At 35.2% G+C, this 25,058-nt stretch overlaps 1 protein-coding gene across 1 annotated transcript in view; it reads right to left on the bottom strand.

Moving 5' to 3' along the window:
* Positions 1 to 7,623: 7,623 nt before the first annotated feature.
* Positions 7,624 to 25,058, bottom strand: part of LOC126885627 (protein turtle) — a 672,203-nt gene continuing 654,768 nt past the window's right edge. Inside the window, exon 18 of the mRNA XM_050652257.1 lies at positions 7,624 to 24,367. Within this exon, the coding sequence (XP_050508214.1) occupies positions 23,089 to 24,367 (1,279 nt within the window). The 3' untranslated portion in view covers positions 7,624 to 23,088. The remainder of the gene's footprint in view (positions 24,368 to 25,058) is intronic.

Raw genomic sequence — 25,058 nt, forward strand, 5'->3', positions numbered from 1 at the left:
AAGGTAAGAAATATATGCGATAGAAATTTTAGAAAAAAATATTAAAATGGAACAGAGTTGTGGCGAGTTAAACGTAAAAAATCGTGAATTTACTTTTTTTCATTTTTAGGTTAAAATTTCGATTTTGACAATGTTCCGTCACATAAAATTCAAAATAAACCTCTTTTTCATTGTCAGCATCGTCGAAAACATAAAATAAGACCAAAATTAGCCATTCACCTCCCATGGTCAGTATCTCGAAAAATAAGCGTTATTTTGGGGATTTATAACGTCTATATTAAAACTTAAGCCATTTTTTTTTCTGTTAAACATTTGTAACTAAAACTTTCCAGAAAACTTCTTTGTACTCTATGTTTTAACATAAATGTGACTAATAAGACAATTTTTAAATTTTGCCTCTTAACTTTTGCGATTAAAGTTTGCAATACACGAATCTGCATCTTTACTTTAAATAATTCATAACTTTTAAAATCTAAATCTTAAAACAGATACCGTTGTCTTCAAAAAAAGTGAGCAACATATAGTGTACAAACCTTAGACAAAAATATTAAAATCGAACCAGAGTTGTCGCGAGTTAAACGCGAAAAAACGTGATTTCACTTTTTTTTATTTTATTGGTAAAATTGCGATTTTGACAATGTTCCCCACAAAAAATTCAAAATAAATTTCATTTTCGTTTTCAGAACCCTCAAAAACATAACCTAAGACCAAAATTAGCCATTCACCATCCATGGTCAGTATATCGAAAAATAACCGTTATATTGGGGATTTCTAATGTCGATAATAAAAGTTGCACTATTTTTTTTTTCTATAAAACATTTTGATCTAAAATTTTACAGAAAACTTCTTTGTACTCTGTATTTTACCATAAATGTGATTAAAAGGCTAAATTTTAAATTTCGTCACTCAACTTTTGCGATTAAACTTGCCAATGCACAAATCCGTACCTTTCTTTGAAAAACTCATAACCTTTATCAGAATAAGAATTAAAGCCTAAAGCAGGCACCGTTGTCTTCAGAAATGTTAGAGCTATATACTGTAACAATTTCAGAAAAAAATATTAAAATTGCACATAGTTGTAGCGAGGTAAACGCAAAAAACGTGATTTCTTTTTTTTTATTTTTAGGTTAAAATTGCGATTTTGACAATGTTCCCCCACATAAAATTCAATATAAACCTCATTTTCGTTTTCAGCGCCTTCAAAAATATAAAGTATGAATAAAATTAGCCATCCACCTCTCCGTGGTCATGCAGTACCTGGTCATTTTAGGGGTATCTCCCGCTCGCCTATTATAGGTGCTAATAAATTAAAAAAAAAAGATACAGATCAGGGCCGGACTGGCTCATGAAAAAGGCGCCAACCCAAATTCTAAAAAAGGCGCCAACCTAATCTCTAAACAAAGGCGCCAGACCCCCCTCCTAAGATTTTACATCAAACTTTTTATGCAAAGTAAATCAATATTACTCGTGAACTTTTTTAAGTTTAATTTTAATTTAACTCCATGAAGTAATTTACTATTTTTATTGGAAATAGTAAATGATATTAAGATGCCACAAAAATATAGCTTCAGTTTCCCAGTATCCGTTTTAGTCCGGAGACATTGGAGTGAGTCCTCAGTGCTGGTGCATCTGGAACAAACTATGAATGAATATGATATGGAACATCATCAACTACAGCTACATCATAGTGAAGGGAACAAAGGACAAGTACTTAGCAAAGAGGAAAAGAAGAAGGAGGAAACTTTAATCTTCGGAAGAAGAGGGTCTTCGGTTAGAAGATATCCGGTCAGAGGTAGGGACTTGACCAAAACGGATCTTACAGGGAAGGAAGCCTTGCAAAGGAGCTCCTCACTTGGGGAAAAAAGACCTAGAGAGAAGGAGGAGAACTCCGACATAAGACTATCGTAAGAGCAATGGGGAAACCAGAGTTACAAAATAATTTAGTGAGGCTAATGTCTGACCATACAAACACGAAGGTCGAGATCAAGAATGATGTAGAAACCTTAAGAGTGTCACCGAAGACATGGAGAGCACTTTCAGACAAGTCACCCTCGGCAGCATTGAGAAACGAGATAGAAAGTGGAGAAAACCGGCGAGGAAGGAAGGACTAAGGAGACGGCAAGCGTGTCCACACCGATGGACTTCGAAAGTTCTTCCCCGAAAAACTTAGTAAAAGAGAGATAGAAATGATCGCAACGGTCCCGAACTCAGGTGAAAGAGGCTTTGAAAAAATAAACGACATTATAAAGTCGAATGGGAAGAAAATATCTATATGCAGTCGCCAAACCGGGAAGAGGGAATACATCTGCAGGCGACTTAGTAGTGGTCATGGAACCAGGACTTTCCGGTGAGGGGAAAAGGTACCACGACCTGATAAGGGAAAAACCGGTAGTATGTGAAGGAGGTACATACAGCCCAGGAGAGGTGAAGTACCTTTAACTTAATACTATAACCACAATTACAAGTAAGGGTCAGGAGGAAGAGAACAGGGGAAATCGTCAGACTATTTTCATGGTTCCTGTAGAGAAATGGGTGACGGGGATAAGAGACTACTGGCAATTCTTTTGAAATTGAGGGAAGACATGGAGACACTGGAGATCAGAGTAATTATATTATCATAGCCCCCATTACTCTTAATAATGGGAGGCTATAGAGGTAGGAACATCAGGCAGATCCTGAAAGTAGTCTCCATGGGTATGGACTTCCACCTCTCACTGAGGAGTACGAACGCGGGGACGCAGGAGTTGATTGTGAAGGGAGGTGGAAAATCCTACGCCGAGTTGCTAATCAAGGGTAGCGCAGACAGGAGGAAGGAGGGGATTAGCGTCAAAACCGCTAAGAAGACTAGGGGCGGGGACCTCAACGAAGTTGTGTGGCAGAAAAAGAACAAGCCGAGCATCTGAAGAAGACTATCGTGGCCCGCACGGAGGGAAACACAGTAGAAGATGTCCGGAGCTATCAGGACCAGCTGAAAATATTTTATATAGACGGATATGTCACAAAGAAAGAAATCCTGAGGATGGTTCGGAGGTATACCGGCCGGCAGCAGGAAGCCTAACGACGTCAAACTCGTCTCTATGGGAAAATGGAGAAGGCAATACAACCGTTACAGTCGGAATCGCAGCCAAGAAGACACTGTAAAGAGAACATATACCCATTGGCCGGAAGTCGTGCAAGATACGAGAGAGTCTGCATGTGCCTCAGCGCTGCCTCATATACCTGCAATTCGGGCATAGTAAAACCGACTGCAAGGGAAAACACAAAACACAGTGCCAACAGCTTACAGTTCTCGGAGTATAAAAAACTGATCCTGGAAAAGCGGGGCCTCAAGAGAGACCCTGCCACAAGGGACGAAGAAAGGGTGGATGAAAGCACTTAGGACCAGGAATCAGACCAAAACCATCTAATATGAAGTTTCTTCAAATAAATGTGGAAAGGGCGAGGACCGCTCACGACGTTGCAGAAACACTTGCACGAAGAGAAAGTTGTGACGTGATCCTCTTTCAGGAGTCCAATGTAAAGTTGGTGTCTCGACAAAGAATCATTAAACAGGAGATCTGATGGGACATGGAAAAACCTATCAGAATGGATCCACGCCACGAAGATTACTTTGCTAAATGACGGTAGAGCACCTACGTTTGTGAGAGATAATAGTGAATTCTTTCTGAACATCTCACTAGTTTCAACGTCACTTCTAAACAGGGTCATAAGCTAGACTGTTTTGGAAGAAGAATCGCTCAGATTACATAAGTATGTGAGTTTTGAAATAACGAGCAAAAGGAAGAAACAGGAAGATAGAAATATCGATCTAAAGAGACTTTTAAATGAGGGGGTTTTTATGAATGATTTTGGCTTGATTGGTCCGAGATGTGAGGATGTGAACATCGCAGTTGGCTTATGTGAAGTCAAATGGGAGGTATGAAAGGAAACAACCATACTGGTGGAATAAGCGGCATGAATATCTGCGAGGACAAATTGTATTAGAGTAAGAAGGGTACAACAAAATTCAACAATTCAACTCGTATCAGGTATAAGATTAGCTTTAGAGGTAGTAGATTAGATAAAGAATGCCTGATATGAGTTGAACGAGTTGAATTTTGTGATACCCACTGGTCTTATGATGTAGCACTCTAGGGCGCAACAATCTTATACATATGTATAATTTAGAAGTAAAAATTGTCTTCGAGGGCGCCGTTCGTTGCAACTAAGGTATTTATTAAAATAGAATCAGCGGGGATTGATACCTATGAAAGGCGCCCGAATCGTAAAAATGGTCTTCGAGGGCGCCGTCTGTCGTAGCTAAGCTGTTTTATTATCTGATGTCTGATACAAGTTGTCTTCTGTTGTACCGACTGGCTTCATTATGTAGGATTCTGATTACTGAGGCATGTAAAAACATTTTTAGGGGAATGGTAGCTGCATCATCTTTGTGTAAAGGTTCAAAAAATTTTTTTTCCAGTTTCATTTTTTTATGGATAGATACTAACGAAGGCAAAAGGCGCACCGGCCCGAGGGCCGGTGGGCCGGCGGGCAGTCCGGGCCTGATACAGATGTGCATTGGTATAAAGAAATTTAAAATTTAGGACATTAGAAAAATTACTTGTTTTGAAATCTTATAAATCTTAACAATTAGCGTATGAAATTGGCGGAAGCCCGTAAAGAAAAAAGTACAAATTGAGTAAGTGCAGCCAAGAGACTAAGAAGAAAAACTAAGAGAAAAATATAAATTATGGTATTTAGGGAAAAGTAAAATTGTAAATTGGGTTAATTTAGTTGTTGGTAGACAAATACAAAAGACATGGTAGAAGTTGTAAACTCATTATCAGTTTCCGAACTAGGGTATAAGGTGCCCGCATGCAAAGCTAGCAAAGGCGCCGTTCGGTTTTTTTAAATTAGTATTTTGTACAACACCAGGAGAAAGAAAGCCCCTCCAGGAGAAGAAAGACACTTCTATGTTATGATTGTTGTTATACTTTTGTATTATGTTCTCCGTTTGTCTGAATACTCTTATTCACTTAAATTGTGCATTGTTAAAAATTGTTGACGTTCCTTCTCAAGCATATATTTGTACATCGTAACTATGATAGGTAAGTGATCGGACTGTTCACGTTTTGATACATGTCTAAGATTGTTGCTTTTCATTGTCATCTATTTGTCTATCTCTCAGAGTTATTATTTAGATCCCAGGAAGTGTGTTTCGCCGTTTCACGATATAGTCACCACCTGCAAGAACTATACAGGGTGAGGCAAATAAAGGGCCTATTAAAAATATCTCGAGAACTAAAGGCAACAGAATCATGAAAATTGGAATAAAGGGGTTTTGAAGGATGATCTATTAAATGAAAATATTTTCATCTCTTTGCAGCTTCCGGTTATACCGGAAGTTGCTTATAACTTCGTTTTTTTAAATGGGACACCCTGTATATTTTTACATTTTTGGATTCTCTTCGACGTCTTCTTTCTTAAAATATGAAGTTTTGTAATATTATACAGGGTATTTTAAAAGATAATTACGTTTTTTTATTAATTTCGTAGCAAAATTAACACCCTGTAGAATTGTAGTAGTTTGACATCTAAAAATCTACTTACGTTCAAATGATTTTTAATATGCTCTACTATTGTTAAGAATCATTAGTATAGCTAAATTTTTAATTTTAGTATACAGGGTTGGTCGAAACTCGGAATGATTATTTTCTGTAATTTTAAGGACCAGTCTGGATTAATATGTATTTATTTCTGAAAAATTATTTAGGATTGAGTATTTTCACGGCCAACCTAATAAAATTTGACGTATTTTTTGGTGCAATTAATTTTTAGTTTGAATCACCAATAACCCACAAATTAAAGCAGTTATTAGGTATAGGGAATGCTTAAGAAATAAAAAAGTACTATAAAATATCATTTCATTACAATACAAAAATACAGGGTGTTCCATTTAAGAAAACTCAGAAAATACTCATACCGAGTTTCGACCAACCCTGTATACTAAAATTAAAAATTTAGCTATACTAATGATTCTTAACAATAGTAGAGTATATTAAAAATAATTTGAACGTAAGTAGAGTTTTAGATGTCAAACTACTACAATTCTACAGGGTGTGAATGTTGCTACGAAATTAATAAAAAAAACGTAATTATCTTTTAAAATACCCTGTATAATATTACAAAACTTTATATTTTAAGAAAGAAGACATCGAAGAGAATCCAAAAATGTAAAAATATACAGGGTGTCCCATTTAAAAAAACGAAGTTATAAGCAACTTCCGGTATAACCGGAAGCTGCAAAGAGATGAAAATATTTTCATTTAATAGATCATCCTTCAAAACCCCTTTATTCCAATTTTCATGATTCTGTTGCCTTTAGTTCTCGAGATATTTCTAATAGGCCAGTTATCTGCCTCACCCTATATATTGTCGAATGTAGGTATTTAGAAGCTCTTGATATTCTCGATATACATCTGAGTGTTTAGCGTTATACATCAATAGGGCTTTTCATCGATTGTCATTTGTTTCGAGCTTCTGTCAAATGTTGTATAATCTGTGTATAATATTAGGTAATATACACGGATTATACGACATATGACAGAAGCTCGAAACAAATGACTGTGAATGAAGAGCCCTATTTAGATCACTGTAGATTGTTTTCGGTTTACTATAGGTTTGTTCCAAATCGATACAAAACCGTTCTTGAACCGTTACGCGCATGCGCAATAACAAATAATTATGCGCAGTAACACATTTTTCGTTACTGCGCATACTCGTAACCGTTCAAGAACGGTTTTTGTGACGGGTTAGAGCAAACCTTATAATTATTATAGAATCATCTGCAAAACAGACCACTGCAGATCCGATTGTTGTTCTTTATAATATATCACATTTTGTGAGCGGTAAATTAAAGGAAAATATACTCTTGCCTGTTTTCTTGTGGTTTAATTGTTTTCCTGTTATGAATGAGTTCCTGCTTTGATTTATGTTTTGTCCATTTAATCCATGTATTTATTATGGTGGCGAAGATTCTTGTCTCTTGTATTTTAGTATCTCTATTATATGGTTCAGTCACACTTTGCCGAATACCTTGATGAAATATAGGTACCAAGCACACATATGCAGATGTGTTAAATTCTATTTTTTCTTTCGTGAAAGACTGTGCCCCCTACAGGTCTACATTTTCCGAATCCCTCTTTATTTTTTTATTTCCATTAGTCTTTCAAGTTTATCTTTAAATATTGAGGAAACAACTTATTAGTGTATATAGGAGTGATATTTTTCTATAGTTTTCTAGTCAGGTCTTTTGTCGCCTTTTAAGAGTCAGTATTGTTGTGGTTGCGTAGGCAACGTAGTCAGTATTTTATTAATACCTTAGGCAAATTGAAGCCCTTCTTTAGTACTTCATTTGCTATGTTCTTTGCTCCAAGATCCTTTTTATTCTTTAATTTTTTTTGCTCTTTTTCTTTCTTGTTTTTTGTAAAGCTTCTTTGATATATATGTTTCTCATGTTTACAATTGTATGCCTTACGACTGGATGTATGAGTTAACAGGCTTCTTTCTATTTTCTCTGTTTCTTGCTCAGGCGTATTTAGGTTAGGTAGGCAGGTAGGTTTAGTAGGAAAAATAAAAAAATCCTTTTGAGATCTGGCAACATTTTATTGTATTTTATTTAGATGTGATGCTTTATACAGCGTAGTTACACAGTAACAACTGTCAGTTTTTCTACTTAACACTTACAACTAAAAATTCTACAACTAAATCGTCAGTGTGCTTTGTGAAATGATATAATCAATATACAGGTAGTTTTATTCTTATTCCGTCAACTTTTAGAAAAGATCTGGTGCCTAGTGAACATGCAAAATTTTATTAAAAATGTCTCCGTCCTTATTTATCAGTAATAAATATCATTGGCAAGAATTTTTTTGTATTTTGGAATTTTAACATTTTATCGAAGGCCCAAAAGCATCTCACGGAATATTTCTATACGGTATTATGCTTACATAACGACATAGAGTTGCAGAAAATGTGGCATCGAGGTATTTACTCTGTGACCAATCAGCTTTTTGATGACGTTACTGCGCGGGTTAGAACGCACGATGAGATTCCAATGGTGGCTCGTGTAATCATATGGAACCTTTCTCATTATACGGCGGTTGGAACGTTCGGTGTTATGAGAAAGGTTTCATATGATTACACGAGCCACAATTGGAATGTCATCGTGCGTTGTAACCCACGCACGTTTCAAATTCTTAATGTGTGAAAGCGCTGTTAGTGTATCCTGTACCGGCACAATTTTGAATGATGTACTTTAACAATAAAATTCAAGCAATATATGACAGCAAAACCCTATTAGTATGGCAATTAGGCCTTAATTACACCTTTACGGGAGAAATTCGAGAAAGGCAAAGAAATAAGATTTTCTGTGACAAAGACCTTGACTATGTTGCCATTTAACAAAACTCAAGATAGCGGCAGTATCTTAAAGTCTTAAATATACCCTTTGCCAAATATTCTAGCAAATCTGTACTGCAATGCTTTTGGGCCTCCAATTATCACCTAAAGTACTCGTTTGTGAGCTAGTACAAATTTTGAGCCTCTGAAGAACCTACAATAAATTACTATATACGAGTTAGTCTTATCAAACAAAATGAACAATTACATGAATCTTATTTTTGTGTGTTAATCAATACTGAACATTAGTGTCGCTTCTTCAAAAGGCTCAAAAATTGGAACCTACACTAGCCAAATGCTTAAAGAGTATTTAAATCAGTCAATTAATTAAAAATCGTAGATGAAGACCGGATATCATTTGGAGGACGTTTTTAAGAGTTGTTGTTTTTTTGTCCCTTGATGATATCTTAATTTTTCTATACAACATACCGTTTTTGTTCAGTTAGACTTTATCTATTAAGAAATTTTTTGAATATTGTCACAAAAATCAGAGTATACCGCGTCCTTCAAGTAATAAAGGCTATAAGTCAACGCCCACCTGGATAGAATGTCCAATAAATCGAAGTTTTTCCTTTGAACATGTCGGACGCTATGTGGAAAATCATGGGATATATACACAGACAGATGTATTGGCTCTATGTGGCTATAGACAGACCTACGATTAGGCATAGAGCACTCGTACGGTGGTCTAAATGGCAACAAAAGACCACAAGAGGCTCAGTAAGCTCCAACGACAAGCATCGTTAAACATAGCAGGAGCGATGTCATCTACCTACCTCAGAGACCTCCTTGGAGATCATATTTGAACATCTTTCATTTACATATATAAATGGAGAAGGAGACAAAGGTAGGTAATGTAGATAAGCCGCCAGGAAGCAAAGCGAGGTTATTCCGGAACAAAATCAGGAGAGATATTAAAAAATTATCTAGAGTGGGAAATGGTACCAAATGAAGAGTACAGGGGAAAAACAAGGAATGCCACTTTTTCATGAATTTTGGCTTTTCTCACCATGTGGTAGCAAAACTGAGTAATATCGACTAGACTATCGATTCAGAACAATAACAAGAAAGATCAGTCTATATAATTTTTTTAAGAATTTGTATCCAGGCGTAGGACCAGGAATGTTTGCACGCCACTGGACAAAAATAAGGAATGTTAGCAGTTTTTTGGTGCATTATTAAATTAATAAGTTAATATATATTAATATTATATTAAGATTATAGACTAATAATTGCTAGAATTCTGCTAAGAATCTCCTAAGTAGTTTTTAGATACGTATTATAAGAATTAATGACCATGAATAGAAACTAACTGACAGAAAGTACACATAAGAGATTTTCTCATATTAAAGACGAGACGGTGGACCACTTTTTGTGCAACTTCCTAGATTGCATAAGATACGGCTCAATACATTTGGCCTTTGTAAACTCGAGCCTCACGATTTCGTAGAAGTGTCACCAAAGGACATACCTACTACTATTTGTTAAAGATGCTGGGCTGAAGGAACAACTTTAACCTAGGGATGAGCCACAATAGACCTCTTAGGCCGAGTGGAAGCTTAGCTCACATTAAACAAAACCTAACCTAACCTCAAATGTTGGACACCGTTGCAAAAAACACTGAATAGATTTGGAAATTGACGGACTGAAACTTGAGGATGTTCAGTAATGGCTGCATCCTTTGTATAACATGGTAGCATAAACCACACAGGCTTTATGAAAGAAGGTTTGGTATTTACTAGCAATATGAAACAAATAAATAACCATATCTTGTACGGCATCTAATTAGATTAGAAATAATGGTCTGCTGGTCTGTATATCACCTTTTTCAAATTAGTTTATAGTATCTTAAGACATTATTTTTCAAACAAATTGTCCTTCTAAGAACTTCTATCCTTGTTCCTTATCTGTTTTGATACCGTGGGATTTGCGGTGTAGGTATATATTATGTATATTTTAGGTTTTCTTAAGACAATGCTCCGAATAATATCAGGTCCCCAGAACTATAAAATAAAATATTCAAATTGTACTAACTCAGATATCACTACAACAAGAAATTTGTAAAACATCTCTTAACAAAATAAAACTTTAATAAGTAAAATATATTATTCATTGAATAAATACAGAAGTATTTGATTTAGTCATTAAATCTCGAAACTTATCATAATATTGGGGACAGATCTGCGAAGGAAATATATAAAAAAAAATAAATCTACTATGAGATCTGTACATTTTTATGTGGCAGCCGTGTATGCGTGATTAGTAAAAAAATTTCTCAAATTGTTGACTAAAGGTTAAGAAAACTTTTCGGTATTTGTCACCATCAGTGAAATCTCTATTTTTTAAACAGTTTTTCATTAACTCTTGATGTTGTTATTCATAACCAGAAATATGTGACACAAATAGTTAGCAAAATAAAAAAATCCTTTGCATACTTTTTATACATGTTACAGGTAGACAAGAGGAAGAAAATTGTATTTGATTTTCCATACCTTCCTATACACAATGTTACACATTGGCGCCCAACGTGGGGTTGAATTTACGACCCTGAAATTAAGAGTCTTATGGTCTAATCTACTCTATTATTTTTGTTATATACAATATTTTGTTATATAATACCTGCTATGTTGATCAGTAATGCAGTAAACACAAAGAATTTTTAAGACTTCTGCTGAAAACAACATTCTTTGAGCATATTAGAGCATTTATATTAATTTATTGTAGTCAATGACTTATGGAAATTACTTATGTGAAAGATCTTGGATATTTCGGTCCTAAATCTTTGTTTTCGTGCTTGTAGCGCCATGTTCTACCGATTTATCATTGGTTTAATATTTGCTTTCAATATTGGCTTGGTGTTTGTTAATGAAATCAAAATTCCTAATGAGGATGGTTTACACTTACCGAAATGTCATCAGAACTGACAACTGTTTTAGAAATTGCAGAACTAATCACTACAAAGCATGGTTGGCCATCATATAAATTAAAATTTCAAGAAAATTTTCACAGATCTGTCCATTAGTACATGTCCCTCAACGAAAACATAGAGACCGGAGTTTACCAAACAAACTAGGCTGCGGGGAGTATATTATACACCTCAGATATCGAACTTCTTCTTCTTTTTAATAAATATGTGGCATCTACTTCTAGAGTATCACAGTTATATACAAATTAATAGATATCGAGTAGTATCCCGACGTCCAAAAAATCAAAAATACCGAATCGTCTAAATCAGGAGAAGATCTTTCACCAACATCTCAATATCTCGAAGCTCAAAAGAGCATAGTAAATATTATTGCACTTAGACCGACCACCATTTAGTTTGTTTGGTATTAGTTAGTATAATATTAAATTAAAAAGGAAAGTGAGAGTTGCAGTGTAGTTGGAAGCTGCGACACAAAAGGATATTTCACTATTGCTGATGTTATGTCTCTTCAGTATATGAGTATGACGAGTGTTATAGACTCTGGAGATTTGGTTTTATGAAGTTATTTACCTATTTTTCGTTTTATTTTATCACATGTTACTATGTCTTGGATTTTCACTTCATTATTGACATCTCTACTACCCAAATTCTCGTTCTTGTCATTCCTTTTACATTTGGGATATAACGCTTTAAAGTCTTCTAGAGGAATTGCCCTAGTTTCTACCAAAGTTTTTAGAGTTTTAAAGTCAAACAATCGAATCCTCTCCAGATTGCAGCATCCAACTACTCTGCATCGGCTCGTCATACCGGAGCCCTAATGCGCCCCTAACAGGCGGATCTATATTATGTGACCCTAAACATCTAATATTACAAAAACGCAACAGCCTCTCTTGTTGAACAATGGCGTAATCGAAGTAATCTCGAGTAGGGGACAGGGGGGACTAAATAATAAATAATGGCAAGCGAACACAAGAATCTAGGCGATTACCCCTTTCGGTTACACCAATGCCGGTGATCACGGTCTGGGAGACCGCGCTAAAGCGTTAGAATTTATTGAAAAAGAGTGGTAAGGGCACATGGAAAGAATGAGCTTTGAAGTTGTTACTTCTGTAACCGTGTGATACAAAATCCTAAGAATTAAACAAACGAATAAGATATATAATTTAAAAATCTATTTTTCTGATTCGTTAACTTGTATATTACATTAATAATGGGGACAATTGGAATGAATTCAAGTCAAAAGGAAACTACGTTTTTATTTATACACAAAGGTGTTTACAAAAATATCGTATTTATCACATATATCGTGCCGTATCAACTTCAAGAAAGACTTCTTCATTCCCCATGCCATCTACCACTCCTTCGAACACGTCAGAACGTGTACTTTGTGAAAATATGGATTTGTACTGGAAGAAAAAACCCCCGGTGCTGATAAAACACCCTTATATAATTGTTAGAACCAACCATACGTAATACTACACACATTCATACGAATTTAACTTTTTTTAGAATCAAATTCATCCACGTGGCATCTCGTGCTACATTTCGGAGCCACGATCGACAGATAAGGCAAAAAACTGGGTGTGTCAAAATTCAATCAGTAAAAAAATGGATCTGTTTGTTGTGGATGAAAGCATTTCTTCAATATTATCTTATTTGGAAAAGAAAAAACGTGTTTAGTTAGTTGTTCGGTACCTACGTGATTTGATAAAATTTGACAACTGTCAACTCTGAAGTGCTGTCAAATCAAGTTTATTTAAAACTAACGTTTAAAACAGAAAAAGCTGTCCTTCTGTTACTATTATAGTTATAATAACAGGTAGATTAGGCCAGGTCCGAAAAATAGCGTAACGCGGAGCAGTTCGGGTCGGTGGTCTATCTATCTCTCTCTACCGGCGCTTAGCTTTCTCTCTCTAGCATATGATGGCCGCTGCCTCTGTGTCTGTATCGTTCCGTTACTCCCACCTCTTGGTAGATACGCTCACACTCATACGACAGACAAAGATAGCTAAACCACCGTACTTGATAATGGCGTTACACCCCGATGCATTGAGTGGCATATCCCTAGCCTGGTCTATTGTTAACATGTCTCTGGTTACTACACTTAACGACATTTGACAGCTGTCAATCCTATAAACTGTAAAATATGCAGAGACACGTTAACAATAGACCAGGCTAGTTATTATATGCCACTCAATGCATCGGGGTGTAACGCTAATATCAAGTACGGTGGTCTAGCTATCTTTGTCTGTCGTGCGAGTGTGAGCGCATCTACCAAGAGGTGGGAGTAAATGGAACGACACAAACACAGAGGCGGCGGCCATAATATGCTAGAGAGAGAAAGCTAAGCGCCGGTAGAGAGAGATAGATAGACCACCGACCCGAACTGCTCCGCGTTACGCTATTTTTCGGAACTGGCCTAATCTACTTGTTATTATATCTATAAAAATATTTATTATTATATTTATTATTATTTAAATCATTTTCTCTTGAAACATAAGATAATTGTTAGAAGAAATCTTTTCTCCGATGCTCCTTCCCAAGAAAAAATGTGTTTCTAGAGGTTCAGATTCTTTTAAAGTAACTGGTCACATATTATGGCAACTGTCAACTGCAAACTTTTCTTCAATCTATTTCTGAACCTATTCAAAAGAACAAAGTTCTAATATATGTTTGTCAAGTCACTTGGTGACGTTTTACAGCTGTCAATTCTGAAATCTTTCAAACATACTTTATTTGAATTCAAGTTAACGGGTGCGTTCGGACGACCACAGCGGCTGGACAGCTGAGCCAGCAGTAGCTGTCAGACGTCACCGCTGGAAGTCAACCGCTGAGAGATTTACTAAGCTTTCCCTATCACGGCTGGATACAACCAATTAGCCAATTTCTGCTGACAGCCAGCCGCTATGGTCGTCCGAACGCACCCAATCTCAAGTTTTGATTTTGGACGCAACAAAGAACTACTTTAATGGTTTATATTAGATTTTTGACACCCCAGGTATATAAATGATCGAAATTAAAAAAATATACTTTAGTGTTTCGATAATTACAAAAAGGCCAAAATATGTTAATATAATGTTAATGTTTCAACAACTGAGTAATATTGATGGTCACATAGCCTCAGTACATTTTTAAAAACTAGAGCAGGATGGTCCTCGTGATACAACCACAGATATGCCAGACAGAAAATATGTCCAACAGGAAATTGAAACAAAACATATATATCAACTGAATAAAAGATAAAATTGAGTTGGGTATATGTCCACCTATTAACCAGTCATTTATAATGGGATCATATGGCAAAAAATTTTTTGGCTTTTCTAGAAAGTAAAAAATATAAAAGTACTTTGTGAAATAATACGTTTGCTTAAAAGAAAATACATCCATTCTCTTTGTTCATACTTAAATCATTTGTTCATTTTTGCAATTAAAAAATCAGTTAAAACATGATATGGTTCTTGTCAGAGGCTTTTTCAGTGTGACGCAAGTGACAGAAAAAAAGGCACGTCCGTGATACATACATATGTATAACAGTTATTCCAGTTCTTGATAGATAGCGCTAGAGTCGAAAAAAAAAGATTTAGGCCGGTCGTCCATTGGAAACGTAGTCGCGCGACTCGAAGGTAGCGCGTATACGCCCGTATAGAAGCGACTAATCCTAACAAATAAAATGTAAGTAAACAACATCCGCTGCAAACGACTTTGAGCGACCGGGCTCGGCCGACCACAGGCGACTGGCGACCGATCCCCCTAGAATGGGATTAGTCGCTGGTAATCGCATGTTGATGCTACAATGGTTTGTAATAAATATCTGTGCAGGTATTTTTGATATTATATTAATTTTCGATAATTGTGTTATTTTCGATATGGCAATTGATAACGAAAAACTGATTAGTGCCGTTTATGAAAAGTCTCCGATGTGGAACATGAAAGACAAGATATATCGTTCACGTGATGTTCAAAGGAAATTGTGGTCGAAAGTTGCAGAAGAAGTAGGTGCTAGTGATGAGAGTTTTTTAATATTATTATTTTATAATATATAATTACAATGTAAACGAAAAATAAAAAAATAGAGCGTGGCACTTGCAGAGTGCCAACAGAAGTGAATACTTCTTATAGTTTTAGGATTAACAAATTTTTGAAAGAATTTTTATTTAAAATTTTTACAATAATAAACGTCTTACATCTAAACCAAGTACAGTGGAAAACCCTGATAAGTCGGCCCCCGATAACCCGGAACTCCGGCTAACCCGGACCGATTTTTATGAAACATTTCAACAATAAAAATGTATGTAATATAATATTTGAGAGATAATGGGTATTTGTGTAATTTGAACTACATATACCATAGTAAAAATGACTCATGGCACACCACATTCATTGTCGTGTTATCGAAAACAACAGGCACCTGTAGTATCCTTTATTTATTTGAAACTGCCTTAGCATTGTTTAGAAAAAACTAAAAGACTATTAAAATTCTTTTTTAACAATGGCCTTAGTCATCACTCTTATTAAATAACATAACATCAGAGACGGTATTGTGTGTAGTAAAGTCGTATTGTTCGCTTCCGTTCTGTAATCGTTCGTAAATCTATTCAGATTTTGTGTTTGCGTGTTTTTTGTCTAAGTAAGGGCAACAAAACGTAAAATGTTGTAGTGACAATGGAAAAGAAACTAGAAGCATTAAAGTAGAATTGATAAAGGCGAATATTGCAGCATCATATTTGGTGTCGGTACATCTACAGTATCGGATTGGAAGAAAAATAGAACTAAAATCGAAGAATTTTGTTTCAAAATGATAACAAAAGACAGTTTGGACAATCGGTGCAAAGATTAAAATGAGACTCTCGACGACGCACGCTTTGTATGTGTGGTTTTGTGCGTAACGCGAACGTGGTTTACCAGTGTCTGTGTGACAATTATAACGGAGTTTATCTGTAAGCATACCATATTATATTAATTTTTACCATTTTCTCCGGCTAACCCGGATTTTCGATAACCCGGATCGGCCGCGGTCCCGATTAATCCGAGTTAACGGGGTTCCACTGTAAATTCAAAGTTACATACCTAAATCTTTAAATTATTTTTATTAACAAATTACTTAAAGTTTTTTAATAATTTGGCGAAAAATGTAATTAAATACTGATAAAGTATAGTCAATATTTCGTGTAAATTTGAATCGCCAACAATATATGGAAGAGTCGCTTCCCGTTAAAGGGGAGGCCATTGTACAAAGGTACAAACCTTTTTAAAGTTGTTAATAAATAACATACATATTTGTGTAATAACTTATTCCTTTCAAACTATCCTTTCTATGTATATTTTACACGCTATTCACAAAAATACACTTTCTTTTGATGATGACAGTCAGTTCGACAGTCGCGAACTAAGTAGTATACAGTCGCCTGCAGTGGATGATACCAGTCGCTCAGTCGCATGATCGCACTTACACGTAGGGCTTACAATACCGAGCCAAAATCTCAATACCGGTATTTGGTATTTAAAATTTCAAATACCGGGATTCCGGTATTAAAACCGGTATTATGAATAAAAATATACACGTTATATTTATACTATCCTCAGTTGTTGTATCGACTTGTTATTTAATAATGTATGAAACCTATTAAATTTTGTTTTAAATTGAGTAGATGTTGTTTATAACATTACATAGAGAGTAGGAATAGATAGATACAAAAAATGTGCAAATAGAAAAACTATAGGTATATTTGATTCTAGGATAAATTTTGCATATAATAGGATAGTACTTTTACTTATGTAATTTGCTATTTGTAAATTAATTTAACTTTAAAATATATTAATACAAAGTTTAACTTACTATGACTAATATTTTATATGGATTACTCTGTATTTAGACCGCTATATTTATATATTTTCAATTATTATTAATAATTCAGAAAATAAGTGAGTCCAATTTATACACCACAATACACAAAAAAATGAAAAATAGATCTGAAAATGTAAAAACAATTCTGATTAATATATCTTACGGCTTATTTATAAAATAAAGTAGTCTAATTTTAAAGATTTAAGAATTTTTATATAACTCATTTTATGTATTTGTATAGACGAGATTTAATAATTTGGTTGTAGAAGCTGATACAACCCTTCGCCTTAAATTAACGACATTCACGCTTTTATAAAGCGCTATACTTGACTTGTATGTGTAATAAATGTGTTTAATAAATATTTATTACAATGATATTGGTTGTTTATCTTCAAAAATAATTTCTTGTAATAGCAAAAAATATCTTAGAAGAAATTTTATTGTGCAGCAATTCACTTTTTATAAATTAAGCTAATACCGAACTACCGGTATTTTATTATAAATACCGGTATCGAATACCGGACAAAAATCGTCCGGGATCCCGGTATTCGGTATCCCGGAATTCCGGTATTGTAAGCCCTACTTACACGGACGTATACGCGCTACCTACGAGTCGCGCGACTACGCTTCCAATGGACGACCGGCCTAAGGTTTACCTATTTACTGATTATTTACCTATTACATAATATATATACGACTATAATTTAAAGTTCTTCTCAGTCTTTCAGTGTGTCGTTAATGATGTAATATATGATTTTAAGAATGTAGAGAATCATATAATAGCATGACATTTTAATTAAAACTGACAGTTGTCAGAATCGTAATCGTAATGTGGTATAAAAACAAATCAATTGTGTTTATTTCATTTATAAAAAGGTATGTTCTTTGATTTGTATAGTTTTATAAATTGTACAGATTATAGTCGTATATACAGGGTGTCCAGAAACTCTACCGACAAACGAAGACAGGAGATTGCTCAGATAATTTTAAGACAATTTAACCCAATTCACCTAGTCCGAAAATGCTTCCTAAGGGAGCTAGAGCTCTTTGAAGATGGCGCCATGTAATTAGTTTTTCTTAAATACCTCCAGAACGCTTCTATCTAGAAAAACGAAAATTTGTATACATATTTACTTTCCATAAATGAATCGATTCCATCCATTGCGAATTTCTAGTACCGGTCATAGGCGTCCGTTTTGGGTAGAACAACGGTTATTTTATCGCATAACTTTTTTGTCTTCAACTTTTAAGCATTTTTAATACTGGATTATTAAATTGTGAGGTATTCTAGTACTAAAAGGTACTCTTACTTTAAGTCGGTAGGATACACCGTTTTCTAGAAAAATCGATTTGAATGTTTTTAGTTTTGGGAATTTGAAAAAAAAAATTGAAAAAAATAAAAAAAAAACGATGTATTTTACCAACTTAAAGCAAGAGTAACTTTTAGTACTCGAATATCTCATAATTGAATGATCTAGTGTCAAAAATACTTAAAAATTAAAGACAATAAAGTTATGCTATAAAATAACTGTTGACCTACCCAAAACGGACGCCTATGACCGTTTCTAGAAATTCGCCAACAATGAAATCGATTAATCTCTGGAATATAAATAAATGTACTTTCTAAATAGTTTTTTTTTTAATCTTTTTTTTTTTAATTCAAAGAACGAAAAATTTTCAAATCGATTTTTCTAGAAAACGGTGTATTCTATCGACTTAAAGTAAGAGTACCTTTTAGTACTAGAATACCTCACAATTTAATAATTCAGAGTCAAAAATGCTTAAAAATTAAATACAAAAAAGTTAGGCGATAAAATAACCATTGCCCTACCCAAAACGGACGCCTATGACCGGTACTAGAAATTCACAATGGATTGAATCGATTCATTTCTGGAAAGTAAATAAGCATACCAATTTTCGTTTTTCTAAATAGAAACGTTCTGGAGGTATTTAAGAAAAACTAATTACATGACGCCATCTTCCAAGAGCTCTAGCTCCCTTAGAAAGCATTTTCGGACTAGGTGAATTGGGTTAAATTGTCTTAAAATTATCTGAGGAATCTCCTGTCTTCGTTTGTCGGTAGAGTTTCTGGACACCCTGTATAATACATACATAATTTTTTGTTCGATTATTGCGCCATCTATCAACAACTAGAATAAATGTTATAAATGATTTTAATCACGGGCGTACCTTTTTTTCTGTCACTTCCAACTTAATGCGTTAGAAAGAAATCGAAAAACTGTGACGCACTAAAAGATGCCCATGAGAAGGAGAACACTAAATAAAGTGGGATAAATATAAAATAATTTTTGTTGTAATTATAGCGTATCATAGTAATCATGACGTCACATAAGCACCAGCTCTGAATAAAAAGTTCCCTTATTTTTAAAATATTTGATATGTGGATGTTACCTGTTGAATATAGCACTGATTTACAGTTTCTTCTTCTTTATGGGCCCTATCAGAACTATACGACGTTGGCAATCAGCATTGCGAAGACTTTTCGACCTTCTACAACCTGGAATAATTATTGTCCTGCATTTGATATATGAGTCCGTTCATGAATGTTTTTTAACCAATAAACTTGTTTTCTTCCTACATTTCTCCGAGCCTCCATTTTGCCATTAAGGATCAGTTGCAGTATTTTATATCGATTTTCCCTTACTATATGAAGGGTACACGGAAAAAACCGGCTAAGTCACAGAATAACAATTTTGAGTTATTGAATTTTTTAATTGTTAGTCCGTGTTATGTTTGTCGCTAGCTTGAGTCTTAGATTTCTAAATTACAGAGAAATTGAAACTAAAGTGGAGGATGAACTATCAAACCGTAACAAAATTCAATCAGGAGTCCCACAAGGTAGTATAATGGGTCCACTTCTTTATGTACTGTACACATCCGATTTACCAACCTCTCCACAAACCACCATTGGAACTTTCGCTGATGACACAGCAATATTTGCAATTGAAGAGGATCTAACAGCTGCAGTATTAAAACTTCAAGAACACCTATACCAAATTGGACAGTGGTTAAAGAAATGGAAGATAAAAGCTAATAAAACTAAGTCAACACATATCTTTCACACTAAGGAAAGACCAATGCCCAAATATTAGCCTGAATATCGTCAAATACCTGGGGCTTCATCTTGATTCTAAATTAAACTGGAAACAACACATTTTAAAGAAGCAACAAATTGAGTTGAGAGTGAAAGAAATTAATTGGCTTATAGGTCGAAAATCTCGACTCTCAATTGAGAACAAACTGCTCATTTATAAAACAGTCATCAAACCTATAAGGACGTACGGTATAGAACTATGGAGTTGTGCCAGCAAATCAAATACAAAAATTATCCAAAGAACTCAATCAAAAATTCTACGTACCATCGCAAATGTCCCGTGGTACGTTTCCAACTATACCCTTCATAGAGACCTAAACATCCCGTTAGTCAGCACAGCAATTCAAGGAAGAGCCAACAGACACCACGAGAAATTGGAAGGCCACCCCAACCAATTAATATTACCACTACTGCAGCCACTAAACAACAGAAGATTTTATGGCCCATAGATCTTCGCTGAAACTGAGGTGAAACCGCTGGGTGATGTACCTCATAACGCCATATTAGTGTACAATACTATAGTTGATATAAGTTATTGTTTTTGTCATCAAATTAACTCATAGAATATGTAATTCTAATTGGTAATAAATGCTTACAAAAAAAAATATTTCCAACAAAGAAAAACTGTATAAGGTATATTTTTCATATTCTGCGAATAGTTTAACTTTGCTATAATAAGTTCAGCCCTGGGAATCCAGCATTGTACCTTAAAGGGTAGTGACTTAGCCGCTTTTTCCCCTGTTCAATAAAAAAACAAATGCTTTATAGTAATTTGTTAATTCTCCGGATTAAGAAAATAAAATAACATTCTGTTTATGTTGCGTTATTATGACTTGCGTTATACATGGACTTGACTTATTTTTCTCGTGTATAGGCATATATTTATGGGCTTTTTCTCGTGACTTGTCTTGTTATTGCCTTGTTTAAAGGTTTCAGAAGATGCAAACTGGAATTTACTACAAGATGACGTAAAAAATGCAATTTCTACAAAAATGGACTTAGCCGGTTTGGCCCGTGTACCCTTCATATGTCCCAGACAAGACTTTTCCGGTGTTAACAGTTTTTGGCAGTTTTCAATCTTTTTTGACTCTTCTTAGTATTTCCTTATTAGTTTTTCTTGGTGTGAAAGGTATCTTCAACATCCATCTATAATCTAGATTTCCAATGCTTCAATTTTGTTTATGGGTCGATAATTTTAGTATCCACACATTTCTGCATCATACAAAAATACAGAACAACCATAGCACTTAACCATTCTTTGTCTTAGTTCTAAACTGATATGATTATTGCAAATAAATGTCTTCATTTTCATAAAAGTCGTCTTAGATTTTTACAGTTATAGTAGTAGATTTACAATTTACAAAAGCCTTTTTTCTCGTGGGTACTGAGAAGCTCGACTTATTATACATTGTTTAGGTATAGTTACACAAAATCGCTTCTTATATCCAAACAACTGTGGTGCCTTGGGAGAGTACGGTTCTGACAAAAAAAAAATTTAAATCAAAATTCCCTTCCCGCCAAGAATTGAACTCACGACCACTGAGTTTTTACACTCAGTAAGTTGACGCTCTTTTCACTGCGTCCCCACAAAAGCTTATAGACTCCTTGTTTAACATGAGTATGTAGCATGAAAAGAATATATTTAGCATTACGCTTCTTTATTAGAAATTTTCGAAATTCTCGTGATCTTTTCTAACGCATTTAGCCAGTTAGTGCAACATCATATACACGAAGCAACATTACTGGTTGCCCGCATTTGGCGTTACGTAAACGCAACACCAGTCGTCAAAGAAATCAACAATTTCGATTTGATTACTTTTTTGTAAACACGTTTTTTTGTGTAAAATAAACAGAAATTATAATTTTTATTTAAAAATTCTTAATTAATACTTTTCAAATCAATTGATATGAATAATTTACTTTTGTTTCTTGCAAAAAAAACTCCGATTTTAATGGGTTAATAATAAAGATTATACCCAGTATCATAATCCAATTTAGGTGCAACAAATAGTTAAATATAGACAAAGAGAAACATACGCGGGGCTCAAATGAAGATAGAATATTAGCTTCCAGTCACAATCCAAATATTGAGCTTCATACTTAAACCTACTTTAGAAATTACCTATTACAAGTGTTTTCATAATTTAAAAGTACCTTACAATCTTCTTAATAGTTAATTTGATCTTATAACGTCTGATTTGGTTCTTTTTTTTCAAATTTATTAAAAGATTTAGAACATGCTTCGTTTTGCTTGTAGAGGTTACGATATCACACTCAAATCGACAAAAATAAGTTTTTGAGGAATAGAAAATCAATTCTGTGCGCCACTGAGTAGGTCTAGTGATTGTTGTTAATTAATATTTACCAACTTTATTTATACATGAAGTTTTCCTTGAGTTTAGATCACAGCAACATACAACTCAGGGTTGCTAGCCCTGAGGGTAAATCTACCTGGTTTTCACCCAGATATTTCTAGTGGCTCAAGCATGTATAGCTTGTAAGCATCACTGATGATGAAATTGTCATTCCGAAAATATATAATGTGTTGTGAATAAAGTGAAATCACTGTGTGGATCTGATGATTATATTTTTAACTAAGATGTAATCAAACTTAGTTTATCAGCTGGAAACTGTATTTTTTAAATATGATTGTGCCTAATTTTCAACTGAAATATTGAGATAAAAGCCATAACAGTAATCACTAGATCTGCGAATGGGGTACAGGATAGATCAATGGGAATCGCGCACTCACGAAAATGGATATCAACAGACACTCTCCAACTCCTGGCTGCGTTTCCTGTTGGCTTGCCTCTTTCTGAACTCGTTGAACTCTTCTTTCATGGCTTGAACTCTCGCGTCGATGTTGTCGTACCTACTTCGGATGATTCCGTAGCTCTTCCGCATGGGTGGTCCTGGCCCGGAGGTGTCTAAGTCTATGTCTCTGGAACCTGTCGGCGTGGAGGGAGTGGGAGTCGGCGTGCTGGGGTCAAACTCGTAGTGACCATCGACGCTTCCGACGTCAACGGCTTTGTGGATGTGGTCTGAAGCAGAGGGGGAAGAACTAGCGATGTCTAACCAGTGGCCTACGAGCGAAGGAGGGGGTGGAGGCAGCATGGATGGCACTGGCGGAGGGGGTCTGTACGGAGGTAGGCCCCAACTCATGAAGGTGCTACCACTATGGGAACTCTGATTCTGCTGTGAGGTATTTTTGCTACCAAAACCGCTAGAACTAGATCTACTTTCGGGCGATCTGTCCAGGTGGTCCAGCTCTGGAGCGCTACGAGCTATTCTTGCATGTCTTGGGGGCAGGAACCTGGAACCTCTTATAAGCCGATGTTGTGGTATGGCTCTAGGACTGTCCCTGATGGGATGTACAGGGATAAACCCTTGATGCTCCTCGTGAATAGCTTTTAGAGGAGGCAATTCTTGTGAGTAGCGTTCGTGGACTGATTTTAACTGCATGAAACCTGGTGGTGTTGGATAAGATCGCTCTCCGGAACTAGTATACCTAACCGAGCTTAAGTCACTGAAGTACATTGGTGTCCACGGGGATAACAGTAGTCCGCTAGACGTAGCTGGGCTACTTGACATAAACTGAGGAGTTTGCGGACTGTATATAGTCTGAATTGGTTTCAAAGCAGGTTGTTGGTATCTCGTTCCCATGAAGAAGGATGGAAACCCCGACGCTGATTGTCCTGATGCGTCGGATCTTAAGCTGAGTTCACTGGGATAGCCCACAAGCGGTCTGCGCCACGAAGCTCTGTTTTTAGCGCCTCGTTTTGGTAGAAACCCTCCGTCATCACTGCTGGAAATGTTAGAAGAGCTCTCTGCGCGTAGACTCAGTACGGAATCAACTAAGACGAACCGGCCGTCTGCAGCCCTGGATATGCGGGCCAGGGATTTGGAGGGGGATCCTGGATGGAGGTAGTCTGGATGCCAGGTGAGGCTCGACAGACTACCGGAACGGCAGCGATCTTTGGGCCATATCCAATTGGCAATGAATGCGAGAACCCTCAAACCTGGTATTCGGCCCTTTCTAAGTCTGCAGAACAAAAAAAAGTTAGTATTTGATCCAAAATATTGGTATATCCCGATTTTTTCCATTTAATTAAAAAAATAACAAAGAAAGAGAACTTTTTTAGAAAATGTTTTATAAAATGTTATCCTTATATTGCTACTACATTGATCAATAAATTATATTGTTAAATATTTGTATACTACAGGGTGTACAAAAAGGCAGATAATAAATTAAATCACATATTCGGGGACCAAAAATAGTTAGATTGAACATAACTCACCACCTTAATACAAATGTGCATAAAAAAATTATAGGTTCTTGAAGTTTTTTCCAATATATCGAAAACTATTGCAGATTTTTCATTGAAAATGGACATGTGGGATTCTTATGACAGGAACATCTTAAAAAAATAACAGTGAAATTTGTGCACATAATAAAAATTTTATGTGGGTTTTGTTCCCTTAAACCCCCCAAATATTTGTATAGGTTCCAATTAAATTATTATTGTGGTACCATTACTTAAACACAATGGCTTTTAAAACTTTTTTGCTTCTTAGTAATTTTTCGATAAGCCAGTTTTTTATCGAGATATTTTAAACATTTGTAAAATCCACATATAATGTATACTGTATATAAAATGTATAATGTATATAAAATCCACATTATATGTATTTGTTAATGGTTAAGTAAGATTAATATGTAGAATATTATTTTC

This window comes from Diabrotica virgifera, chromosome 1, assembly GCF_917563875.1.
Source record: "Diabrotica virgifera virgifera chromosome 1, PGI_DIABVI_V3a".
Lineage (NCBI taxonomy): Eukaryota > Metazoa > Arthropoda > Insecta > Coleoptera > Chrysomelidae > Diabrotica > Diabrotica virgifera.